A 21057-nucleotide genomic window follows, 5' to 3' on the forward strand; every position below is an offset into this window, starting at 1 on the left:
ACATTGAGGTCTTGCCAAATGCTTTTTTTGGTGAGCTTGCCAATTTGTGTTATCCAGAAGGGGAAATTTGAAACTTTTTTTCAGTCTTAATGTGCTAACCAATGGCTCTGAACACAGCACCTATAGAAAGTACACACATCTTCAAAACAGGAGGTTAGCCCACACCCTAAACATGATGCACAGAATTTTAAACTGTTTACACATTGGGTAACAAATGTAAGGTAATTTCTTAATGTTCCAAAAATACTTTGTAGGTGTTATGTATGGTTTACAGCAGCACATTAGAAAATGAACTTGAAATAATTTGCTTTGTTTTTTACCTTTGAAAGTTCGCTGTAATTCACTTGCGATTCTTCCAGTTGGCTTTGGAGCTCCTGAACTCGCAGATCTGCATTGACTAATGAAGCCTCCTTTTCAAACCTAGGTGAGATTTTTTGTAAAATGATAGTTGTGAATTCAAACTATTTAACATTTGAAATTGCTTATTAAGATACAAGTAATTTGTAACGTATCAGAGTATGTTCTCTATTTTAATTTAGATCAGTGACAGTAGCTGAAAAGATTTGGTACTTGACTGGTGATTCCAGAATATGGTACTGCAATTATTGAGATCCTTTTGACCATATTTGACTTTCTTCTGCAGGCTTACATATGCTATATTTGTGTGTTTCTAGCAGTGAGCCCTGTATATGACAAGTAATATTAGCCTTTAATAATTGCTAGAATAATTGGATTTGTCCTGGGTATGACGTTAATCTGCATCTAGCCCTGCAAGCAGGTCTTTCAACTTGCAAGGAAAACTTGGGGCTGGTGGTAGGACTGGCACTCCAGCTACCGTAATAAAACCTCACACTGTTCCAGTGTGGTGCGGAGTTGTTACCCATTGCACTCTGGGCCCGATCCAGGTGTTTCGTCGTGTGGTGGGTGCAGCAACGTGCTGTAATTGGCACAGGCTCCCAACCTCAACCAGGGTGCTAAAGGCATGTGCACTACCAAAAAGGTAGACCTCATTACTTCTATGTACACAAACCATTTGGCTCATCTCGATACAGTGTCATTGTGTAAACCAGACTGCACTTCAAATCGCTACACAAATGAAGTGAGGTAGCAAACTTAAAAGCAGGTTTGTAGGGATTTGTCTACTGTGGTTTGGGTACAGTGGCTGTAGAAAGTTACCACAATTTGCTGTTACAAGTGAAACTTGGTTTACTGTGTTGACAGATGCATTCAAGGTGGAGGTGGGATTACATCAGGGATCGGCTCTGAGCCCTTTCTTATTTGGGATGGTGATGGACAGGTTGACAGATGAGATTAGACGAGTCCTTGTGGACTATGATGTTTGGTGATGACCTTGTGATCTGTAGCGAGAGTAGGGAGCAGCTTGAAAAGACCCTAGAGAAGAGGAGATCTGCTCTAGAGAGGAGAGGAATGAAGGTCAGCAGGAACAAGATAGAATACATGTGTGTAAATAAGATGGAGGTCAGTGGAATGGTGAGGATGCAGGGAGTAGACTTGGCGAAGGTGGATGAGTTTAAATACTTGGGATCAACAGTACAAAGTAATGGGGATTGTGGAAGAGAAGTGAGGGAGAGAGTGCATGCAGGGTGGAGTGGGTGGAGAAGAGTGTTGGGAGTAATTTGTGACAGACGGGTATGAGCAAGTGTGAAAGGGAAGGTCTACAGGATAGTAGTGAGACCAGCTATGTTATATGGGCTGGAGATGGTGGCAGAGTTTAAGATGCTAAGATTTGCATTGGGTGTGATGAGGATGGACAGGATTAGAAATGAGGACATTAGAGGGTCAGCTCAAGTTGGATGGTTGGGAGACAGAGAGGCGAGATTGAGTTGGTTTGGACACGTGCAGAGGAGAGATGCTGGGTATATTGGGAGAAGGATGCTAAAGTAGAGCAGCCAGGGAAGAGGAAAAGAGGAAGGTTTATGGATGTGGTGAGAAGAGGACATGCAGGTGATGGGTGTGACAGAACAAGATGATGAGGACAGGAAGTGATGGAAAAAGATGATCTACTGTACCAACCCCTAACAAGAGCAGCCAAAAGATGGCAACATGTATAGTTTAAATATGACTGCCGCCCAGAGTGTTACCAAAAAAGGGATATGAACAAAACTGAATTTCCAGTTGTGAATAGTAATTTCCCCTTTTAGCATTTACTAATACTAATTCCATTATGTTCTAATGGAAAAACAGGTCAATGGGATTGTACTCAACATTTTTGAGCAAAATTAACCCAACCATAAAAGCTAAAATTGCAATGCCTATTAAAAAAGCTTCTCCCCCTTTGTTTTACAATATTGAATCTCAGTGGATATAACTTGGTATTTTTGACATTGATCAACAGAAGAGACTCTAATGTCAGAGTAAAAACGGACCTCTGCAAAGTGGTCTGCATTAAGTGTGTTGCATCCTAGTAGATGCAGCCACGACAGCCTTGAAATTTGTGTGCTCGGGTTTCTCGATCACCTTTACTCATCTGGATTCTGCCATTTTTCTCCCAGTCCTCTCAGCTAAATTGCTGAAGTCTGCATGGGGATCCTGAATGAACAACATTTACCAAGTCCAGCCATAAGTTCTCAACTTGGTTGACATCTGGATTCAACTCGGGCACTCCAGAGCATTCGCATTGTTTTGAACCCGTTGCTGTGTAGCTTTGCTAATGTTTGAGTTTATACACATTACCCAAGGTGGAGGTTCTTGAAGGGTGCATTAGGGTTTCCTCCAGGATTTTCTCATTTTATCTCCGCAAGATGTCTTTTGTCCTTGGCATTGTGTTAACGCACTCCAGACCAGCAAACTGCCAAACCTTCTGCCTTTTGTAGAGCTGGTCACGCTTGCTGTTGATCAATGAATCAAGTGCATTTGGTGAGCAGTACCTGACTGCCATTTACCCTCTTAATTGCTGTGGAAGCAGTACTAGGGTATTGCACTGTGTTAGCCATTATGGATATAGTGAGAAGTTCAGCAAGATGACACCTTTTACATGCTAGAACGACTACAGCGTGCAAGCTTTCGAGGCAACTCGGACCCCTTCGTCCGGCAAGAAACTGGAGTGTTCTGTGCTTATATAGACACCAGTACAGACACAGCATTGGAAAACCTTTCGGTGGGACATCTTAATTTTTTACTTCTAATAGACCTCTCGGCCAAGATTCATTTAGCAAAAGCGGGAGAACAGTGTATAGTCAAGATGCATCTCTCAGACTGTCCCAGACAACCTGGCTACAGATCCACATTGTTTTAAAAAACTCATCAGAAAGTTCAGAAGACTTTGTTGGACAGTTATCAACAGATCTTGCCTATACATGATTCTCCTCTCTTGCTAAATGAATCTTAACCTGGAGAGGTCTATTAATTTTTTATGTTTTAGTTGATCCACTTAAAGGTTTTCCAATGCTGTATCTGTCCTGGTGTCTACAGAAACACAGGGAACTTGCATGAAGAAGGGGCCTGAGTTGCCTTGAAAGCTTGCATATTGTAATCTTTTTAGTTAGCCACTAAACGGTGTCATTCACTATGTTCATAATGGCTAACACAGCACTTGCGCCATTGTAAAATTGACTAATAACATTCAATTCAAAACTTTCTTTCTTTCAGTGTGACACGATAAGATTATTTCAAGGCCTTGTGAAATAAATTCTACAAAATGACTGCAATTCTTGCTATGGAAGCAGTAAAAGTGGACTTAATTTTTCACACGCTGCTTCTACATTTCGGCTTAGCTTTTGTTAAAGAGAGAGACATGGTGTCATGCGTTGTTCATTTGTGGTTGCATTTACCTTGTTTTAAGACCTACTAAGGACCAATTGATTTTTATGTCCTGATATGTAAATCCTTGTGAGAGGGTGTACTTCACTTTGTTTTTCATATGACTGTAGGATACAATTAAGTGAGCAAACTCCAGTAAAAAGATCATAAGCCATGACATTCTCAAACACACCTAATCTGAGTCACGTTTGTACATGCCAGTTGGACGGATCCCAGCTGGGTCACACAAAGTGAAAGGCAGAAACCAGCCCTAGACAGGAGCCCAGACCATCACAGGGTCTTCTCACTTATGTAGGATCCAAAAAAAAAAAAAAATATCCTCATTTTCAATGCAATAGTTGAGGGTATGCATAATCACACTGATGAGCACCCTGCTTACTGTGCTGCTGCTCCTCCTCTGAAAGTGTCTTATGGTATCTGGCCCCGGGATGTTAGCCACAGATCCCCTAACCCTTTTAAGCTGTGAGGTGGAGCTGCCATGATCACGTCTGCCCATTCCTCCAGATGCTTGCTAGGATTGAGGCCTGGGAAAGCCAGAGTCCAGGGCTTCATTGTGTGCCTCAGACCTTTCACAAATGATTTGGGTGGGGTGCATTATCCTGCTGAAGCAGGTTTTCATTCTAGCCACCTTCTTAATTAGTGACCTGTTTTTGCTGCTAATTAACTTCTTTTGCCTTAGATTTAATTAACTCGACTCAGACCCCTTAGTTCTATTTCTTTAATTAGCAGCCAAACAATAATGAGACACAAAATGAGCTGCCATGTGACCAGCTAACCACATTATCTGAACATAAAGAAAGGTGAGGGTCTCGGTAAGGTTGATCTCTCAGGTCAATAATCAGAAAACAGAAAATCAACATTTTGGGAAATGTCTGCTGTAGCAGAATGAGAGCAGCAGCAAGCTATGGAATTAAGTAACTGGTTTAATTAACAGCAAGAATTGGCTTCTCATTAAGAAACTGGTTGGAGTTTGATGTTCCAGTTTGGCTGGTCATCTGTTGGCTCGTTTCACATCTCATTTCGGTTTGGCTGCCATTTAATGAAGAAACGAATCAATTCAGAGGACAGAATACTTAAAAACAGGGCTATGAAAAGGAGTTAATTAGCAGTGAAAACAAGTCACTGATTAGGAAAAGGGTTAGAATGAAAACCTGCAGCCACTGCGGCCCTCCAGGCCTGGAGTTCGACACCTGTGTGCTGAAGGATACCACTTCTATCAAGGAGTATTGTTGCCATGAAGGGTTGTACTTGGTTAGCAATTACATTTAGGTAGGTGGTACACATCAAATTACTGTTCACGTTATGCAAGGGTTTCTCAGTAGAACGTTGCCCATCGCATCACACTCTCCTCCACTATCAATATGCTTGGATATTTTCAATCAGCCTCATTCATTTCATGATAGACCCCACCAATTTACACAAACCGCTTTGCTGTCCCCACCCCGGATTCCTCCCTGGTCATATTCAGTGGAGTTAAAAAGGATGTTTGTATGGTGTGCTGTAGGTGAAAATAAAGTCAATCAAGCTTTCTGTACACACCAATTACACCAGAGGTTTGGACCTTGGGTGGTCAACTGAACGGATACACAGCCATTTTTTGTGCGTCCATCATTCTCACATCTGTCACACATCAACCCAAAAAAAATACGTCACCTTTTTTCTGCCTTTTTTCGGGCGGCGTCGATTTCGTCAATATCATTTCCTAGCTGCTCAATCTCGTTCTGTTTCTCCTAAAATAAAGTGAGAGTTGTAACACACATTCTTTATGGTCTTACCCTCTTCTTTCCCCGTCTGTTTTCCAAATTCACTTTTTTCTGAATATGCAGACCCATGGCTTCACACAGCACACCCCTAACCCCCACTTCTTTAGTACAGTCGACCCAGAAGAATGAAGGATGTTAATGGTGGGATCCTGGAGGCAGCAACCAGCACAAGATGGGATGCCAATCAATGGCAATGTACAAGTCTTGCCCAAAAATGTTTCCAATAACTTCTCTACTTTAGTCATAATTAACAGAAAATATTTGGTTAATCTGAAATGTCCTACTCTTGACCAGTCCTAGTCTCACATGTTTGTAACATCCAGCTGGACTGGATGTTTCAAAAGTGGGCGGGAACAATTAGACGGTTCTCTGAGTGTCACATTTCTAAACCAATCCAGTGCCTCATGAAGGCGGAGCTCAGAATAGGGGTGGGGATTTAAACAACAAAGAGTACCAGTGTGCTTGTTAACCCAATCCTGGCATTAGAAAGCCCCTCTGCATGAGGGATAAACCTGGTATGGCTGAAAGATCTCCTGAAAAGACCCTCGTAAAACACATAAGTGAGTGTTGTGTGCGCGGAGAACATGCTATATGTGTTTATTCTTGCCATGAAGAAGGGGCCTGAGTTGCCTTGAAAGGCTTGCATATTGTAATCTCTTTAGTTAGCTAATTAAAGGTGTCATTTTGCTTGACTTCTCATTACATCCGTAATGGCTAACATGGCACTTGCGGCATTATAAATGATTTGTTGATTACTGACTAATAACGTTCCATTCAAAACTCTCTCTTTCTTTTTCTTTCTTTCTTTCTTTCATCAAATCAAATAGGCAGTGTGACATGATATTATTTCAAGACCTTGTGAAAGCCAGAGTGTAACTTAGAATATAAATTCTACAAAATGATTGCAATTGTTGATTCTTTTGTGGAACGGTGGTGCGTCCAGGAGTAAATTTGCAAACTTGAGAATAATGAGTTGATTTTTCTTATCTGGAATATAAATTGTTTCCTTTTGGGGCGAGTTGGGCTTTTCTTTGCTTTCTTTACTTACAGCAGTGTAAATGATTTGTATTTTTTTTTTTAAGGCGTGAGTTGAGTTTGTCTTTATTTATTTATTTTTTTACTTACGACATTAGTACTAGGGCAGGGGTGGGCAAATTCATTCCTAGTGGGCCGCAGTGGCTGCGGGTTTTTGTTCCAACCCAGTTGCTTAATTAGAAAACAATCCTTGCCAATAATTTAATTTCACGGCTTGTTAGTGCTTTAACTCTGCTATGTCAAGTCATTCTCATATCCTAGATTTTTTTTTTCCATTCTAAGGATATCATCCAAACACTTTGAAGTGTAAAACGGATGGGTAATTCTCAATCCTTCACTTTTTTCTCTTCTCTTTCCTTCCAAGTATTTAATTAAACCAAATAGTGCACGATAAATACACACAGGTGTAAAGGGTAACAAGCAAAATGGATAACTGCTGGTTTCTTTTGTCATTTGCATCTCATTGCTAATAAGGAGCAATTAAAAACCAAGAATGCAGCTGTTTAAGACTTAAATAAGCAATAAAGGTTCATAATCTTAACGAGGGAGACAACTAAAATGAAGCAGAAGTGTTTCTCAAGCAATAAGGGCTTCTTATTAAGCAATTGGGTTGGAACAAAAACCTGCAGCCACTGCGGCCCTCCAGGAATGAATTTGCCCACCCCTGTACTAGGGTGTTGTACCGTGTTAGCCAGTATGGATGCAATAAGAAGTCAAGCAAAATGACACCTTTTATTGGCTATAACTGAAAAAATAACAAATATGCAGGCTTTCAAGGCAACTCAGACCCCTTCTTCAGGCAAGATGTGCGGTCTCAAAGCCTCGCATATTGTAATTTTTTTAGTTAGCCAAATTCATTATGTGTTACAAATAAGTGTAACCGGTTACAAAGGGAAAAAGCTTTAATGTAATGGTGCATCCAACAAGAGGTCCATGCTGCCTGTGAAAATGTTTGTTAGAGACTGCAGCTTTTTAGTAAACCAAACATTCAAAAAATTAAAATATGAAAAAGGTCAGAAAACCTTCAAATATGCTATATTCATTACACATAAATTGAAATATTTCAAGCCTTTTTTTACTTTCCCTTATAAAAAGTATAGGGAAAGTATTGTAATCATCCAAAAATTTGATGTCAAGATTTTGATGAATCTCAACATTTTAGACCTCCCTGAGTCCGAAAATACAATTTTTGGAATTGTGTATGCGTGTGTGTGTGTGTGTAAACACAATAACTTGAGTAGGCTTTCACTTAAGTCAACCAAAGTTTTCATACAAGCATTAGGTACAAAACGTAGATTTCTATCAACTTTTGAGCAATTTCCGCTAACCGGAAGTAGTACTTCACCTTTTAGTCATGCAGCTGTAGAGTCGGATTTATTCAACTTTATTTTTATAATAATTGTTCAATATATTATTACTTTGATTTGTTGTTGATGGTTCTTTAATGTACATAATGTCTTCTTCTATAATACGCTACCGTGACTGTCTGTGCAGGATGTTACATCACCTTTAGCTCGCAAACTGTTTGACCTATTGACCATATACTACGTGATGTCTACTATCTGCTTTTGGCGTGATGATTGACCTCCAAGGTTATTCCTCTTTTTATTTTTATTTTATTTTACTGTAGAATCAACTCGAGGCAGCAGTGTGGCCGCATGGTGCGTGCATATGGGCGCCATTCTCATCCTTACCACCTTCACAGTCACTTCCCCTACGTCTTCATATCTTAAGTGTTCAATCTGCCTCAAGAATGATCCATCCATCCATCCATCCATCCATCCATTTTCTAACCCGCTGAATCCGAACACAGGGTCACGGGGGTCTGCTGGAGCCAATCCCAGCCAACACAGGGCACAAGGCAGGGAACAATCCTGGGCAGGGTGCCAACCCACCGCAGGACACACACAAACACACCCACACACCAAGCACACACTAAGGCCAATTTAGAATTGCCAATCCACCTAACCTGCATGTCTTTGGACGGTGGGAGGAAACCGGAGCGCCCGGAGGAAACCCACGCAGACACGGGGAGAACATGCAAACTCCACGCAGGGAGGACCTGGAAAGCGAACCCGGGTCTCCTAACTGCGAGGCAGCAGCGCTACCACTGCGCCACTGTGCCGCCCCCTCAAGAATGATTTAAGTGTCAATCTAAGTGAAAAATTAAAGAAAACGTACTCGGTAATTGCAACACAAAAACTGACTTAATTAGTTTTAACGCGAAACGATGCCGATGGAAGAAAAGAAGAAGTGGGGCGCTACGGAGGAGAACAGAAGAGCTGCTCAGGAAGCAGCAAGTGCATCAACCTCTGAGCAAATGAATGGTAAACATACAGAGAAAGAGGATGAAAACTAGGAATACTCAAGTCAAGTGGATTCACTGCACATTATAATGCAGTGCACATTTACTGGTAAAAAAAATAATCCTTCTGTTATGGTTTACTCCTCACATTTCCACCCCATATCCGAGTATACGAGAAAGTCTAGTGAAGACCACTCCCGATTTTTTGTTTTAATGTTGATGATGATGGCAGACAGCTCATGAAAATCAAAAGTCCAGTATCTCAAATTATTATCTTGGTGGTTCCGACCTTCTTTCATTTCATAATTATCGAGACCACTGACCTCGTGCGAACACTTGGAGCTTTTAGAAATGGTTTGAGCCCCTTGCCTCACCACCATTTGATCACGGAGGTCTACAGAGAGTTCCTTGGACTTCATGGCTTGGTTTGTGTCCTGACATGCAGTGTGACCTCATGTGTGTCTTTCTCAGTGACGTCCAATCAATTCAGTTTGCCACCAATTGTGCAGAGGGTACGGACCTATAAATACCTGACAGTGCAGCTGGATGATAAATTGGACTGGACTGCCAATACTGATGCTCTGTGTAAGAAAGGACAGAGCCGGCTATACTGCCTTAGAAGGCAGGCATCCTTCAACATCTGCAATAAGATGCTGCAGATGTTCTATCAGACGGTTGTGGCGGGCGCCCTCTTCTATGCGGTGGTGTGCTGGGGAAGGCAGCATAAAGAAGAGAGACGCCACACGCCTGGACAAACTGGTGAGGAAGGCAGGCTCTATTGTAGGCACGGAGCTGGACAGTTTGACATCTGTGGTGGAGTGACGGGCGCTGAGCAGATTCCTGTCAATCATGGAGAATCCACTGCATCCACTAAACAGGATCATCTCCAGACAGAGGAGCAGCTTCAGCGACAGACTGCTGTCACCATCCTGCTCCACTGATAGACTGAGAAGATCGTTCTTCCCCCACACTATGCGACTGTTCAATTCCACCCGGGGGGGTAAACGTTAACATTATACAAAGTTATTGTCTGTCTGTATACCTGCATTGCTATCACTCTTTAATTTAATATTGTTCTTTATCAGTATGCTGCTGCTGGAGTATGTGAATTTCCCCTTGGGATTAATAAAGTATCTATCTATCTATCTATCTATCTATCTATCTATCTATCTATCTATCTATCTATCTATACTATCTATCTATCTATCAAACTATCATATAGTGCCTTTCACTCCAATCTATCTATCTATCTATCTATCTATCTATCTATCTACCTATCTATCTATCTAATTATCAAACAATGGACTCCAATGAAATTCTAAGCACATCTCAAGGTCAACTAAAGCAAACAGAAAGCACCTGTTGGAGTGTCACAGAGAAGGGTCTCAATATGAATTAGAGATGTCAGGTTTTTGATTTGTAATTAAATTACAAACCTTTCTGAGAACATCTTTTGATGTTTTGTCACTGTTGGGTACTGAATGTAGACTGATGGGCAAAAATGGCAAATTGATCCATTTAAAATAACACCTTCAACACAATAAAGTGCACAGAAGGGGTAGGGTCTGAAAACTTCTGAATGCTTCTGTACCATTTGCTCAGATGGTAAACTAGAATTAACCAAAGGACGTCATTAAGTCCAGGCTACCAAAAATGATTAATGCTTTAAAGACCACATTAATCAACTTTAAGTTAATGAAAAGCTATGAACTCATCTTCCAAACAGAGCATCAACAAGGCACACAACACGTCACCCAAATCCTCTTCCTACATGACAAACATAGGTAGCAAACACTCAGATAGGGTGGTCTGTCCTTCCCCACCCACCATGCAAGCCCCAGTCTTGGAACCTCAGATATCAACGTCTTTGGAGCCCTCAAAAACACCAGCCATGGGAAAATGCTTGGTGAACAGGTGTCTGGGGATGGGACTTCAGATGGGTACAAGAAGGTGTATGTGCTGGCACACAGGCTGTTCAGGCAGGTGGAGATGATGTAGAAAAATGAGGGGTGTAGTCAATAGGACAATGTCGCTGTTGAGTCGAAATCAAACAGTTATAAAATACTAGCTGTGTAAGCCCGGGCTCCTAGAAACTACTGAAATCGTCAGAAAAAAATTGAAATGCAGACTGTGAGGTTTCATTTCGCGGATGTGCTCGCCCCCCTTGTCTATCAACTGCTAAGTGATTTTCTCTCTTGTTTGTCTTTTCTTGGTGGTTTCACTTTGGCGACAGAGTCGCTTTCTTTCAGCTTCATGTTGTAACCTCACACTTCCAGGCTGGACAGTTATATACAAGATAACTAGCTGTGCTACTCGTCTAGATTGGGTTGAAATCTAAATGATCAACATAGACTTCAGTGTTAACACTTGTAGTGCACCGTGTCTCTGCTTTGTGCCATTTGGTATGGGATTCATAAAAGCAGTATTAATGTTTGTGATGTGCCGTCTGTTGGAATGCAAATGCATTTGTCGATGTCCAGGCTAAATTGCCCACCAGGGCCTAGTCATTCTGGCTTCTAATCATCCCCTGTCTCTAACTGGCTATCTCACTCATTCCTTCCCCACCTACAGTATCAGTTCATTTGTTGTTAGCATACTGGTGAAAAAATGGCTGCTGTCGCAATATCCAAGTGGATGCTACACATTAGTGGTGGTTGAAGGGGCTCCCCACTCACTATGAAAAGTGTCTTGAGTAGTAAGAAAAGCGTGTAAAAAATATTTTTTGTAAATTTTCAGCAGTCACATCAGCATTTGTTAATGACCTGCTTTGTAAGATGAGGCCAACTACTTGTGTACTGGACCCCATCCCCAGCACACTTCTTAAATCCTGCCTTCATGCCATAATCCCGACTGTTACGACAATAACCAAAGGGTTTCTGCCAGCCACTTTTAAAATCGCTTCTGTAACACCCATGTTAAAAAAGTCTGGTCTTGATGGTGATGATCTTAACAATTTTCAGCCTGTTTCCCACTTACCTTTTCTGTCAAAAGTTCTTGAGCATGTTGTAGCCTCCCAGCTCACCAATTACTTAACCTCTAATAATTTGATGGAACCCTTTCAGTCTGGTTTCAGGGTGCAGCTTTGAAACTGCTCTTCTTCGGGTAACTAATGATTTGCTTATGGAGGCAGACTCTGGACAAACCAGCATATATTAATTCTGTTAGCCATCAGTGCATTTGACACTCGGCTCAGCCATGACATTCTACTGTCCAGAATGGAGAACATGCTGGGTGTCTCTGCACTGCCCTCCAGTGGTTCAAGTCCTATGTGACGGATAGGCAAGAGTTTGTTTGTCTTGGCAACAGCAGGTCCAGCTCAGCGCCAGTCACACAAGGAGTTCCTCAAGGCTCTGTCCTCGGCCATCTTCCTCTTCTGTATTTATATGCTTTCCTTTGGCCATATTATTAGTAGCTATGGACTGGGTTATCATTTTTATGCAGATGACACTCAACTCTATTTCAATATCAAAAGTGCAACTTCATCAGAGTTTTCTCAGCTCACAACTTGCCTCAGTGAACTTAAAACCTGGATGGAGCAGAACTCTTTAAAATTAAATTGCAACTAAACTGAACTCCTGCAAATTGGGACTAAAATGCAACTTAATAAAATGAGCTCCTTTTCAGTCACTCTTGACGGTAATCTCATCAGACCTTCTTCTGATGCAAGGAATCTTGGTGTTATTTTTGATTCCTCCCTTTCTTATTCTGCCCACATAAACTACATTAAGAAACTTTCTTACTTTCACCTCTGTAACATATCCCATGTTCACTCCTTCCTCTCCTTTTCTAATGCTGAGAAGCTTGTCCATGCTTTTATCACATCCTCCATTGATTATTGTAACTCGCTGCTGGTAGGTGCCCCTTCTAATCTTCTATCTCAGCTCCAGTTGATTCAAAACTCTGCAGCAAGAGTCCTTACATGGACCAGCAGCAGTGAGCACATCACACCCATCCTGCTTCGCCTTCACTGGCTCCCTGTGTCTTACAGGATTGAATATAAAATTCTACTAATAACCTACAAAGCTTTAAATGGCCTCTCACCGGACTACATCAGTGACCTTCTAAATCACTAGGCTCCTGTTCGCTTACTAAGGTCCTCTGATTCTGGTAATCTTGTTGTGCCTCACACTAACCTGCGCTCTATGGGTGACAGCAAGGCCTTCAGCTCCATAGCACCCTGACTTTAGAATGACATCCCGAAATTAATGAGATCAGCTGACTCCATTCATTCTTTTATAAAACAACTTAAAACTCATCTATTTAGGAAGGCTTTTAACTTAATTTAACATTCTCCCCTTTCTTTCAGTTTACCTGTCTGTCCAGGTGCTCAGGATAATTTGTATGTCTGTTATGTCACAAATTAGGTTATTTGTTAGGTTTTTCTTTTAGTATTGAATTTAGTATTTTACTCTGGTTTATTGTTCTTTATTCTATTTAATGCTTTGTTATCTGTTTCATTGTTCTATTCAGGAAAACATTTGTATCCAATGTTACACATACCCTGCTGTTTTTTATAAGACTCTGTGAAGGGCCTTGAGCATAAGAAAGGTGCTATATAAATAAAATGTATTATTATTATTATTAATGAATGCTATTACTAACAAATTTGTGATGCGACATATTTTGGAATGACGAGACAATGCAACCGGATGGACACACAGACAGACACTCATACTTTTATTAATGTGGGTTGCAGCGATAAAACAACTTAGACAAATATCAGGTTGTGATCAGACCCATGCATGTAATACTCTGATCTACACCCTGTCAAGTAAGCGAACCAGCCGCCGTGGCGCAATGTCTAAAGCTTTGCTGACGTCCGAGTTATGATCTCCACAAGTGGAAGCAAAAAGTGCGCACACCTGATGAGCCCCAATTAGGGTGAAACGTGTGATGTGTACTCTTTGTATTATTTGGCAGGTACTGTAATTCATGTCTATGATCTGATTCTCACAGTGGAGTGGGAGTGGTGGATGTCTGCTGACTGGCCGACCAACCACAAGTGTTATTACCAAATATCAGATTGTGATCAGACCTATATATACAGTATACAGGGTGACCACAAAAACACCCCATTGATTTTAAATGGTTACAAAATCAGAACATATTGGAATATGTTTATAAATAAGATGACAGCAAATACATTAACTCAAAACATTTTTTCTTTTCCCCAAAAGATTCTTCTGTACACTCCTTACTCTGCTAGCAGACTGTGAAATTCAAGATGGCGCTCACCTGACAGCAACCCAGCTAGTGTGTGTTGGAATTTCATACAACAAAAAGTGTTGTGACTGTGCAGCCTGCTTTCAGATGAAAATTTCATGTGAATCCGCCTACTAACAAGTCCATTTTGAAGTGGTATAACAATTTTGTTAAGGAAGGTTGCATCTGTGACCAGAGAAAGGAACATTCAGGCCAACCACAAGTTTCATAGGAAGTTGTTATTTGCGTCAAGAGAAACCTTTTTGCGGAGCCCGAAAAAGTCAACAGGCAATTGTAAGATTTCTAAACTCTTTTGGGACTCCCCCCAACGGGACAACACACCAAAGAGCGTCCTGAAGCGCGATCACAGTTTATCAGTTGCCGGGGCAATCGCGGGCTCCCAACACGAAAGTGGCTCACAGATTGTGGTCGTGGTATAAGTGCTTGCTGTCGATGGGCGATGCAAGGAACATTATAAATGCAGGGAACAGGATTACTTGGCCACTAACCTGGCCACGACTCTGTCTAACTGGTGTGTCTGTGTATAGTAGAGTGGTAGATCCCACTACAATAAATAACCCTGCTGTTCCTGTTTCAAGCTGAATGAAGCCGAGACTCGGCCTCGTGTTTTGGGGTGCAAGACAGGGGTTTGCATGTCACACTATATATAAGGTTATTTTATTTTTCATTCCAATTCAACAATTTGGACTACTGTATTTACTCACGTATACGTCTGGTCTTGAAAACTGAAAAATCGATCATAAAATCGGACCCCAACTTGTACACCCATTCAAAAATGCGTAAAAAAAAAATGCCTCCTCCAATCTCACATCAGTTTCTCAGACAAAACGCATCGAATTTTGTTGCAGCAGCGCAGTTACCAATTTCTTTCGCTACTTCAATGATGTGTAATTTAAAACCTGCTTCATATTTTCTTTTGATCAAACGCTCCATCATAGACAGGGATTCTCTTATGATAAAGGTGTATGAGGGTGTGAGATACAAAAAACACAAATCAGAGCAAACTTTGCTTTGGAACAGTTTGTGTATTACGGTGTGGTCACGTAGGCACAATAGAGAGACAGAGAGAGGTTAGGACCACACGCTGATATAACGCATTGCTGCACCCACATTGAAAAAAAAAGGCCGTGTGCTTTGTGGTTACGGTCTCAGGTGGGCGTTAGCATATCATAATCTCTTGGACCAATAGCGTGAGTTTTGCGCATTTGACTTATACGACCGACATTATAAAATACCGGAAATTATACTGTAAAATGAAGTCCTGACTTATCCGCGAGTATATACGGTATATTATTAAGTCCATTACATAAAAATCCGAATGAAACGCTATTTTTGTTCCGGACTGTAATGCGAAAAAATAGGACAAACATCGAGGGGGGTGCATACTGTACTTTCGCAAGGCACTCTATATATCCATACACACTATTTCGACTTAGAGACACCAATGAAGCTAACAAGCAGGGATTTGGGATGTGGAGGACCTTGGGATGCATAGACAGGGCTCGACACTCTGTTTCTAAGAGTTGTGAGATAGCGGCACTAACCACCATTCCACCCACTACTTTATTTTTAACATCAAAAACCAAACCCACCCCAAACAAGACCATTAATGTGCCATTGCCGTGTCACATGAACCCCGAGGTCCGGCTGGTTTTACCTCAATGAGTTTGCCCCGCTGCATCGACAGCTCCAGCAGCTCTTCTTTCTCTTTAACTGCCACTTGTAACTTGTGCTGCAGCTCTGCCTCCGTCTGGGCGGATTTCTCTGCATTTTGTTTCAGTGTTGCATCTAATTCTAAAGAAATGAAAATGAAGATTAGAAATAGTAGTTTCTTGTCTCATGTCCTGGCACACTTCTCTTCACTGATTGATGATGGAACTGCTGACGGCAGTGGTACAATGAATTCTGAGGCGTGTAGAAACATCTGATCTGCTCGAGTTCAATAAAGGCCTCCAAACTTGGTGGACGGCACTTCATCCTACAACAAGATAATGAGCCAAACATACTGCTGAGGCCACATGGGATTTTATCAAAGCTAAAAGATGGAAAATTCTTGAATGGCCAACGTAGTCAACCGATTGAAATCTAACTGAGCAGGCCTTTCATAAGCTGAAGAGAAAACTTAAGGGGGCAAGCCCCCCGAAACAAGCAGGGGCTGAAGATGGCCGCATTAGAGGCTTGGCAGAGCATCACCAGGGAAGACCTTCGGCACCCGGTGATGTCTATGAATCACAGACTTCAAGCGGTCATTTCACGCAAGGGGCAAAGAACTAAATATGACAACGGCTTTAATAGACCTACCATTGCTGTGTCCCAAACATCATAGTGCCATGAAATATGGGGGGGATGGCATGTTGTGATGTATACAAACACCTTCAAATGAAAGTCTGCAATGTGCACTTTAATCACATCTGACTCGGTTAGTTTGTAATTTTAAGCTGGGGAGCAGAGGGGGCAATCAAGGAAAAACGAGCCTTTGCCCCAAACATAATGGAGGGCACTGTAGTTTTTCCACTGTAATTTCAATCCAAATCCATCAGTGCAAGCATTACAGGAAAAAAAAATCACTTGGCTTTCTGGGGTGGCATGCCTGACTCTCGTGCACCCCAGTGGATGACTTAAACAGGCAGCAGGTTTGTCATTGTCACAGTGATATTTGTAACTAGGCCACAAGAGTTACCATCTTGCCTGAAGGGGCCTGAGTCACCTCGACAGCCTGCATATTGGAATCTTTCTAGTTAGCCAATCAAAGGAGTCATTTTGCTTAACTTCTCACTATAATGGCTAACATGGTGCAACACTCAAGTACTCAAGAATTTCAATATAAGCATCTATTTTGTTTTTGTGAAATGAACACCCCCCCCCTCCCCCGCCTGCCCCCAGAATGGCACTTACTTCTGCATCTCTCTTTAGATTCCTTCAACTCTTTCTTAAGGGAGTCAGTCTCACTTAGATATTGCTTCTTCACAATTTCTAAATCACTCGACTTCTTCCTAAAAGATGTACAAAAAGATGACAGTCAGACAGCCATGACCACCTTTGTTAAAATGCTGGGAGCACATGGAAAACTGTTCCAAATGTGTAGTAGGAGAAGGCGACACAATGGGTAGCTCTGTGGCTTCACGCATCCAGCAGTCCTCGGAGTGGTGTTTTCATGTTTTAATTGTATGTGCGCATGTTCCTTCATCTACTCTCAAGATGTGTGTGTGTTGTGTGTGTGTGTGTGTGTGTGTGTGTTAAGTTAATGGTCCTTTTTTGGGGGGTGTGTGCATATGAGTAGACCCTATAATTGACTTGACCTCCTGTTCAGGGCTGATTTGGATTAACCAGATTTGAGATGAGCCATTGCAACCCAAATTACAAGAAATCTGCTACTGCCAACTCTAAGAAGCCAGCATCACCACGTCTGCAGATGACCACCGCAGTTATTGGATTAATCACTAGGGGGCCACCTACAGAAGAGAGGTGGCAGGACTGGTGACCTGGTGTCATGAAAATAATCTCTCCTTAAATGCAGACAAGACCCAAGAGATGATTATTGATCCTAGGAGGAGGAGGAGAAGGAAGGAGCAGCATACCCCAATATACATCGGTGAGATAGAGGAGGGGAGGGTGAAGACCTTTAAATTCCTTGGAACTTACATCAGCGAGGATCTCACCTGGTTCCACAACAATCGGCAGCATTTTTATTTTTTTAATTTTATTGATTTTATTGTAATCACACAACATTCCATATGTATAGATCAATTTTAACAAAAATAGGATTGAAAACAAATCAACCCCCACCGCTGAGAAAGAGAGCATGGCCAGCAGAGTAAAACTTAAAGCTAGTAAAAATAAGTAAATAGATTAATTAATAAGTGAATAAAGATAAATGGAGAAGAAAAATAAAAGGAGAGAGAATCTACTTCCTCAGTGCTTTAAAAGTCTATTCTAAAATGTTATTGATTTGATCCTGCCAGGTTTTGAAAAAGTTCTTCATAGACCCTCTTAAGTGAGAATTTGATTTTTTCCAATATCAAATAGTATATAACATCAGTTACCCACTGACTTAAAAGAGGAGAGTTGGGATTCTTCCAGTTGAGCGAGATAAGTCTACGTGCCAATAGTGTAGTAAAGGCAATCACAGTTTGTTTGTCCTTCTCCACTTTAAGCCCCTCTGTGAGCCCACCAAACACAACTGTTAACGGATTAGGAGGGATTGTGACACCAAGGCTGTCTGAGAGGCATTTAAAGATTTTGGTCCAGAATGATGTTAATTGGGTGGCATGGTGGCGCTGCTGCCTCACAGTCAGGAGACCTGAGTTCACTTCCCACGTCCTCCCTGCGTGGAGTTTGCATGTTCTCCCCGTGTCTGTGTGAGTTTCCTCCCACCGTCCAAAGACATGCAGGTTAGGTGCATTGGCGATCCAAAATTGTCCCTAGTGTGTGCTTGGTGTGTTTGTGTGTGTGTGTGTGTGTGTGTCTTGCGGTGGGCTGGCGCCCTGCCCGGGATTTGTTCCTGCCTTGCGCCCTGTGCTGGCTGGGATTGGCTCCAGCAGACCCCCATGACCCTGTATTAGGATATAGTGGGTTGGACAATGGATGGATGATGTTAATTTGGTGCAGACCCAAAACATATGGCTCAGTGAGGCTGGAACTTGATTGCAACGTTCGCAGGTTGGATCTTGCCCTGGAAACATTTTGGACAATTTTAAACGAGAGAGATGCACTCAATATATAATTTTAAGTTGAATAATTGTATGCTTTGCACATATGGAGCTCGAGTGAATTCTATGCATTGCTACCTTCCACTCCTCTTTGAAAAGGAGGGACTGTAAAATGTTTTTATATATTACTGAGATGCTGTCCAAGTCCTCAAAGACTGATCGATTAAGGACAGTACACACCCACAACATAGTATCTTCACACTTCTGCCACCAAGGAGACACTACAGGAGTGTGAAATCAAGGACAACGACAAGCATCAGACTCAGGAATAATACATGCATCACTGCTCCCTCCACTTTCCATCAGTTCCATTGATTGTCACCCTGTTTGTAGCAAGAGTACTTTATTTCTTTTATTTCTTTATTTTTCTGCCTAATTATTACTTTTAGGTTAACTTTCTATATAATGTATTGTTTGATGTAAGGAGAGATTGGCAAAGTAAGAATTTCATTGCATGGTTTGAACCACTGTGGTTTTTTACTGTGCATACGACAATAAACTTCTTGAATCTGTTGAATCTAAGAAGAGACTGCTTGATCCTAACCAGTCAGGCTTCAAGATGAGCCATTCTACCTAAACGGCTCTACAGGTCAGACCTTCAGATTTGTGGATCCGCCTATTCACAGATTTGTCACTGATAATTCGATGGAAATTATTCTGTGACCATGCTGTAGCCCTGCTACTTAAATGGACTTCAAATCCCAGCAACCCTGTGAGTAGTGCAGTCAATCGGCTGCTTCAAGTAGTTGCCACGAGGATTGCTTGGTGATGGCAGTTGGTGGTGTTCTTTGTTTCATGGCTTCACTGCACAATTGGATTACAGTTATACCTATTGGATTATAGTTTTCTCTTATTCATGTTCTGGTCCTGGGCCCTCTTGCTTGTGTGATCTTGTCTCAGTTGTAAAACGTCTTTGCGATGGGAACAATCCCAACTTCTACAAATCTTCACATACACCAGCATCACAGTAGGATAAAACTTTACACAACTTTCAGGAGGTTGCACACTGGGTATTTCATTTTATAACAACCCCACTATCCTCTGCATTTGTGAAACTAGACTGTGCTGTGAGTGTCTATTGTTTATCGTTTCATGCTTAGTGTTTTGTTGGATTTATTTTTTATGTGTAATATATTTTTTATGTGTAATATTAATAGGGCAGAGTGGTGGCTCTGAAGCTAGGGATCTGCACCAGTAATCGGAAGGTTGCCAGTTCGAATCCCGTAAACGCCAGAAGAGACTCTGTTCCATTGGGCCCTTAACCTGCAATTGCTCCGTCCTGGGTATAATGTTAACCCGCATTCTGCCCTGCAAGCAGGTCCTCCCAACTTACAGGGAAAACTCAGGGGGGTGGTGGCAGGAGTGGCACACCAGCCAGTGTAAAAACCTCACACTGTTCCAGTGTGGTGCTGAGGTATTACCCACTGCACTCAGGTTCCAATCCAGGTGGTGTGCTGGGTGTGGCAACGTGCTATCAGCACTGCTGCCCACCTCTCTCTCTTTGTGTCTATGCTTGTTCTGTTATGTTCCATGTATTTTGTGGGCGACTCCCCAAGAGGAGGGGCCACCTGCTTATCACCATCAAGAGGTCTAAAGGCTGAGCAAATAAGCAGTCCCTTGCGGTTCATTGAAAGCGATGGTGAGTTTCGCTTGTGATTTTTCTGCGCTTTGGGATTTATGGAATTTCTGACCTCTGGGTTCTGTTTTTTGTCTTTTCTTTAGATTTATGTGTTGGGACATTGTTTTTCTTGAATTGCCTTTGTTGTTTCAGGCAACCCCTCCTCAAATCATATTTATTTATATCTTTATAAACTGCTCAAAAAAATTAAAGGAACACTTTGAAAACACATCAAAACTCAATGGGAAAAAAATCATGCTGGATATCTCTACCGATCTGGACTGGGTAATGTATTAGGATTGACAGGATGCACATCATTTGAAGGAAATGAAAATTATCAACCTACAGAGGGCTGAATTCAAAGACACCCCGAAAATCAAAGTGAAAAAATGATGCGGCAGGCAGGTGAGTCCATTTTGCCAAATTTCATTGCAGCAACTCCAAATTGTACTCAGTAGTTTGTATGGCCCCACGTGCTTATATGCATGCCTGACAACGTTTGCATGCTCCTAAAGAGATGACAGATGGTGTCCTGGGGGATCTCCTCCCAGATCTGGACCAGGGCATCACTGAGCTCCTGGACAGTCTGAGGTGGCTGCAGGTTTTCATTCTAACCCTTTTTTT

General features: G+C 41.8%; 1 protein-coding gene across 1 annotated transcript in view; it reads right to left on the bottom strand.

Annotated features, from left to right (window-relative positions):
• zgc:172182 (coiled-coil domain-containing protein 89) overlaps positions 1–21057 on the bottom strand; it is a 50384-nt gene that overhangs the window by 275 nt on the left and 29052 nt on the right. Inside the window, exons 5-8 of the mRNA XM_028791568.2 lie at positions 17002–17099; positions 15764–15900; positions 5434–5510; positions 321–420 (exon numbers count right to left, since the gene is read on the bottom strand). Coding sequence (XP_028647401.2) covers positions 321–420; positions 5434–5510; positions 15764–15900; positions 17002–17099 — 412 coding nt within the window. The remainder of the gene's footprint in view (positions 1–320; positions 421–5433; positions 5511–15763; positions 15901–17001; positions 17100–21057) is intronic.

The sequence above is a fragment of the Erpetoichthys calabaricus genome, chromosome 8, assembly GCF_900747795.2.
Source record: "Erpetoichthys calabaricus chromosome 8, fErpCal1.3, whole genome shotgun sequence".
Taxonomy (NCBI): domain Eukaryota; kingdom Metazoa; phylum Chordata; class Cladistia; order Polypteriformes; family Polypteridae; genus Erpetoichthys; species Erpetoichthys calabaricus.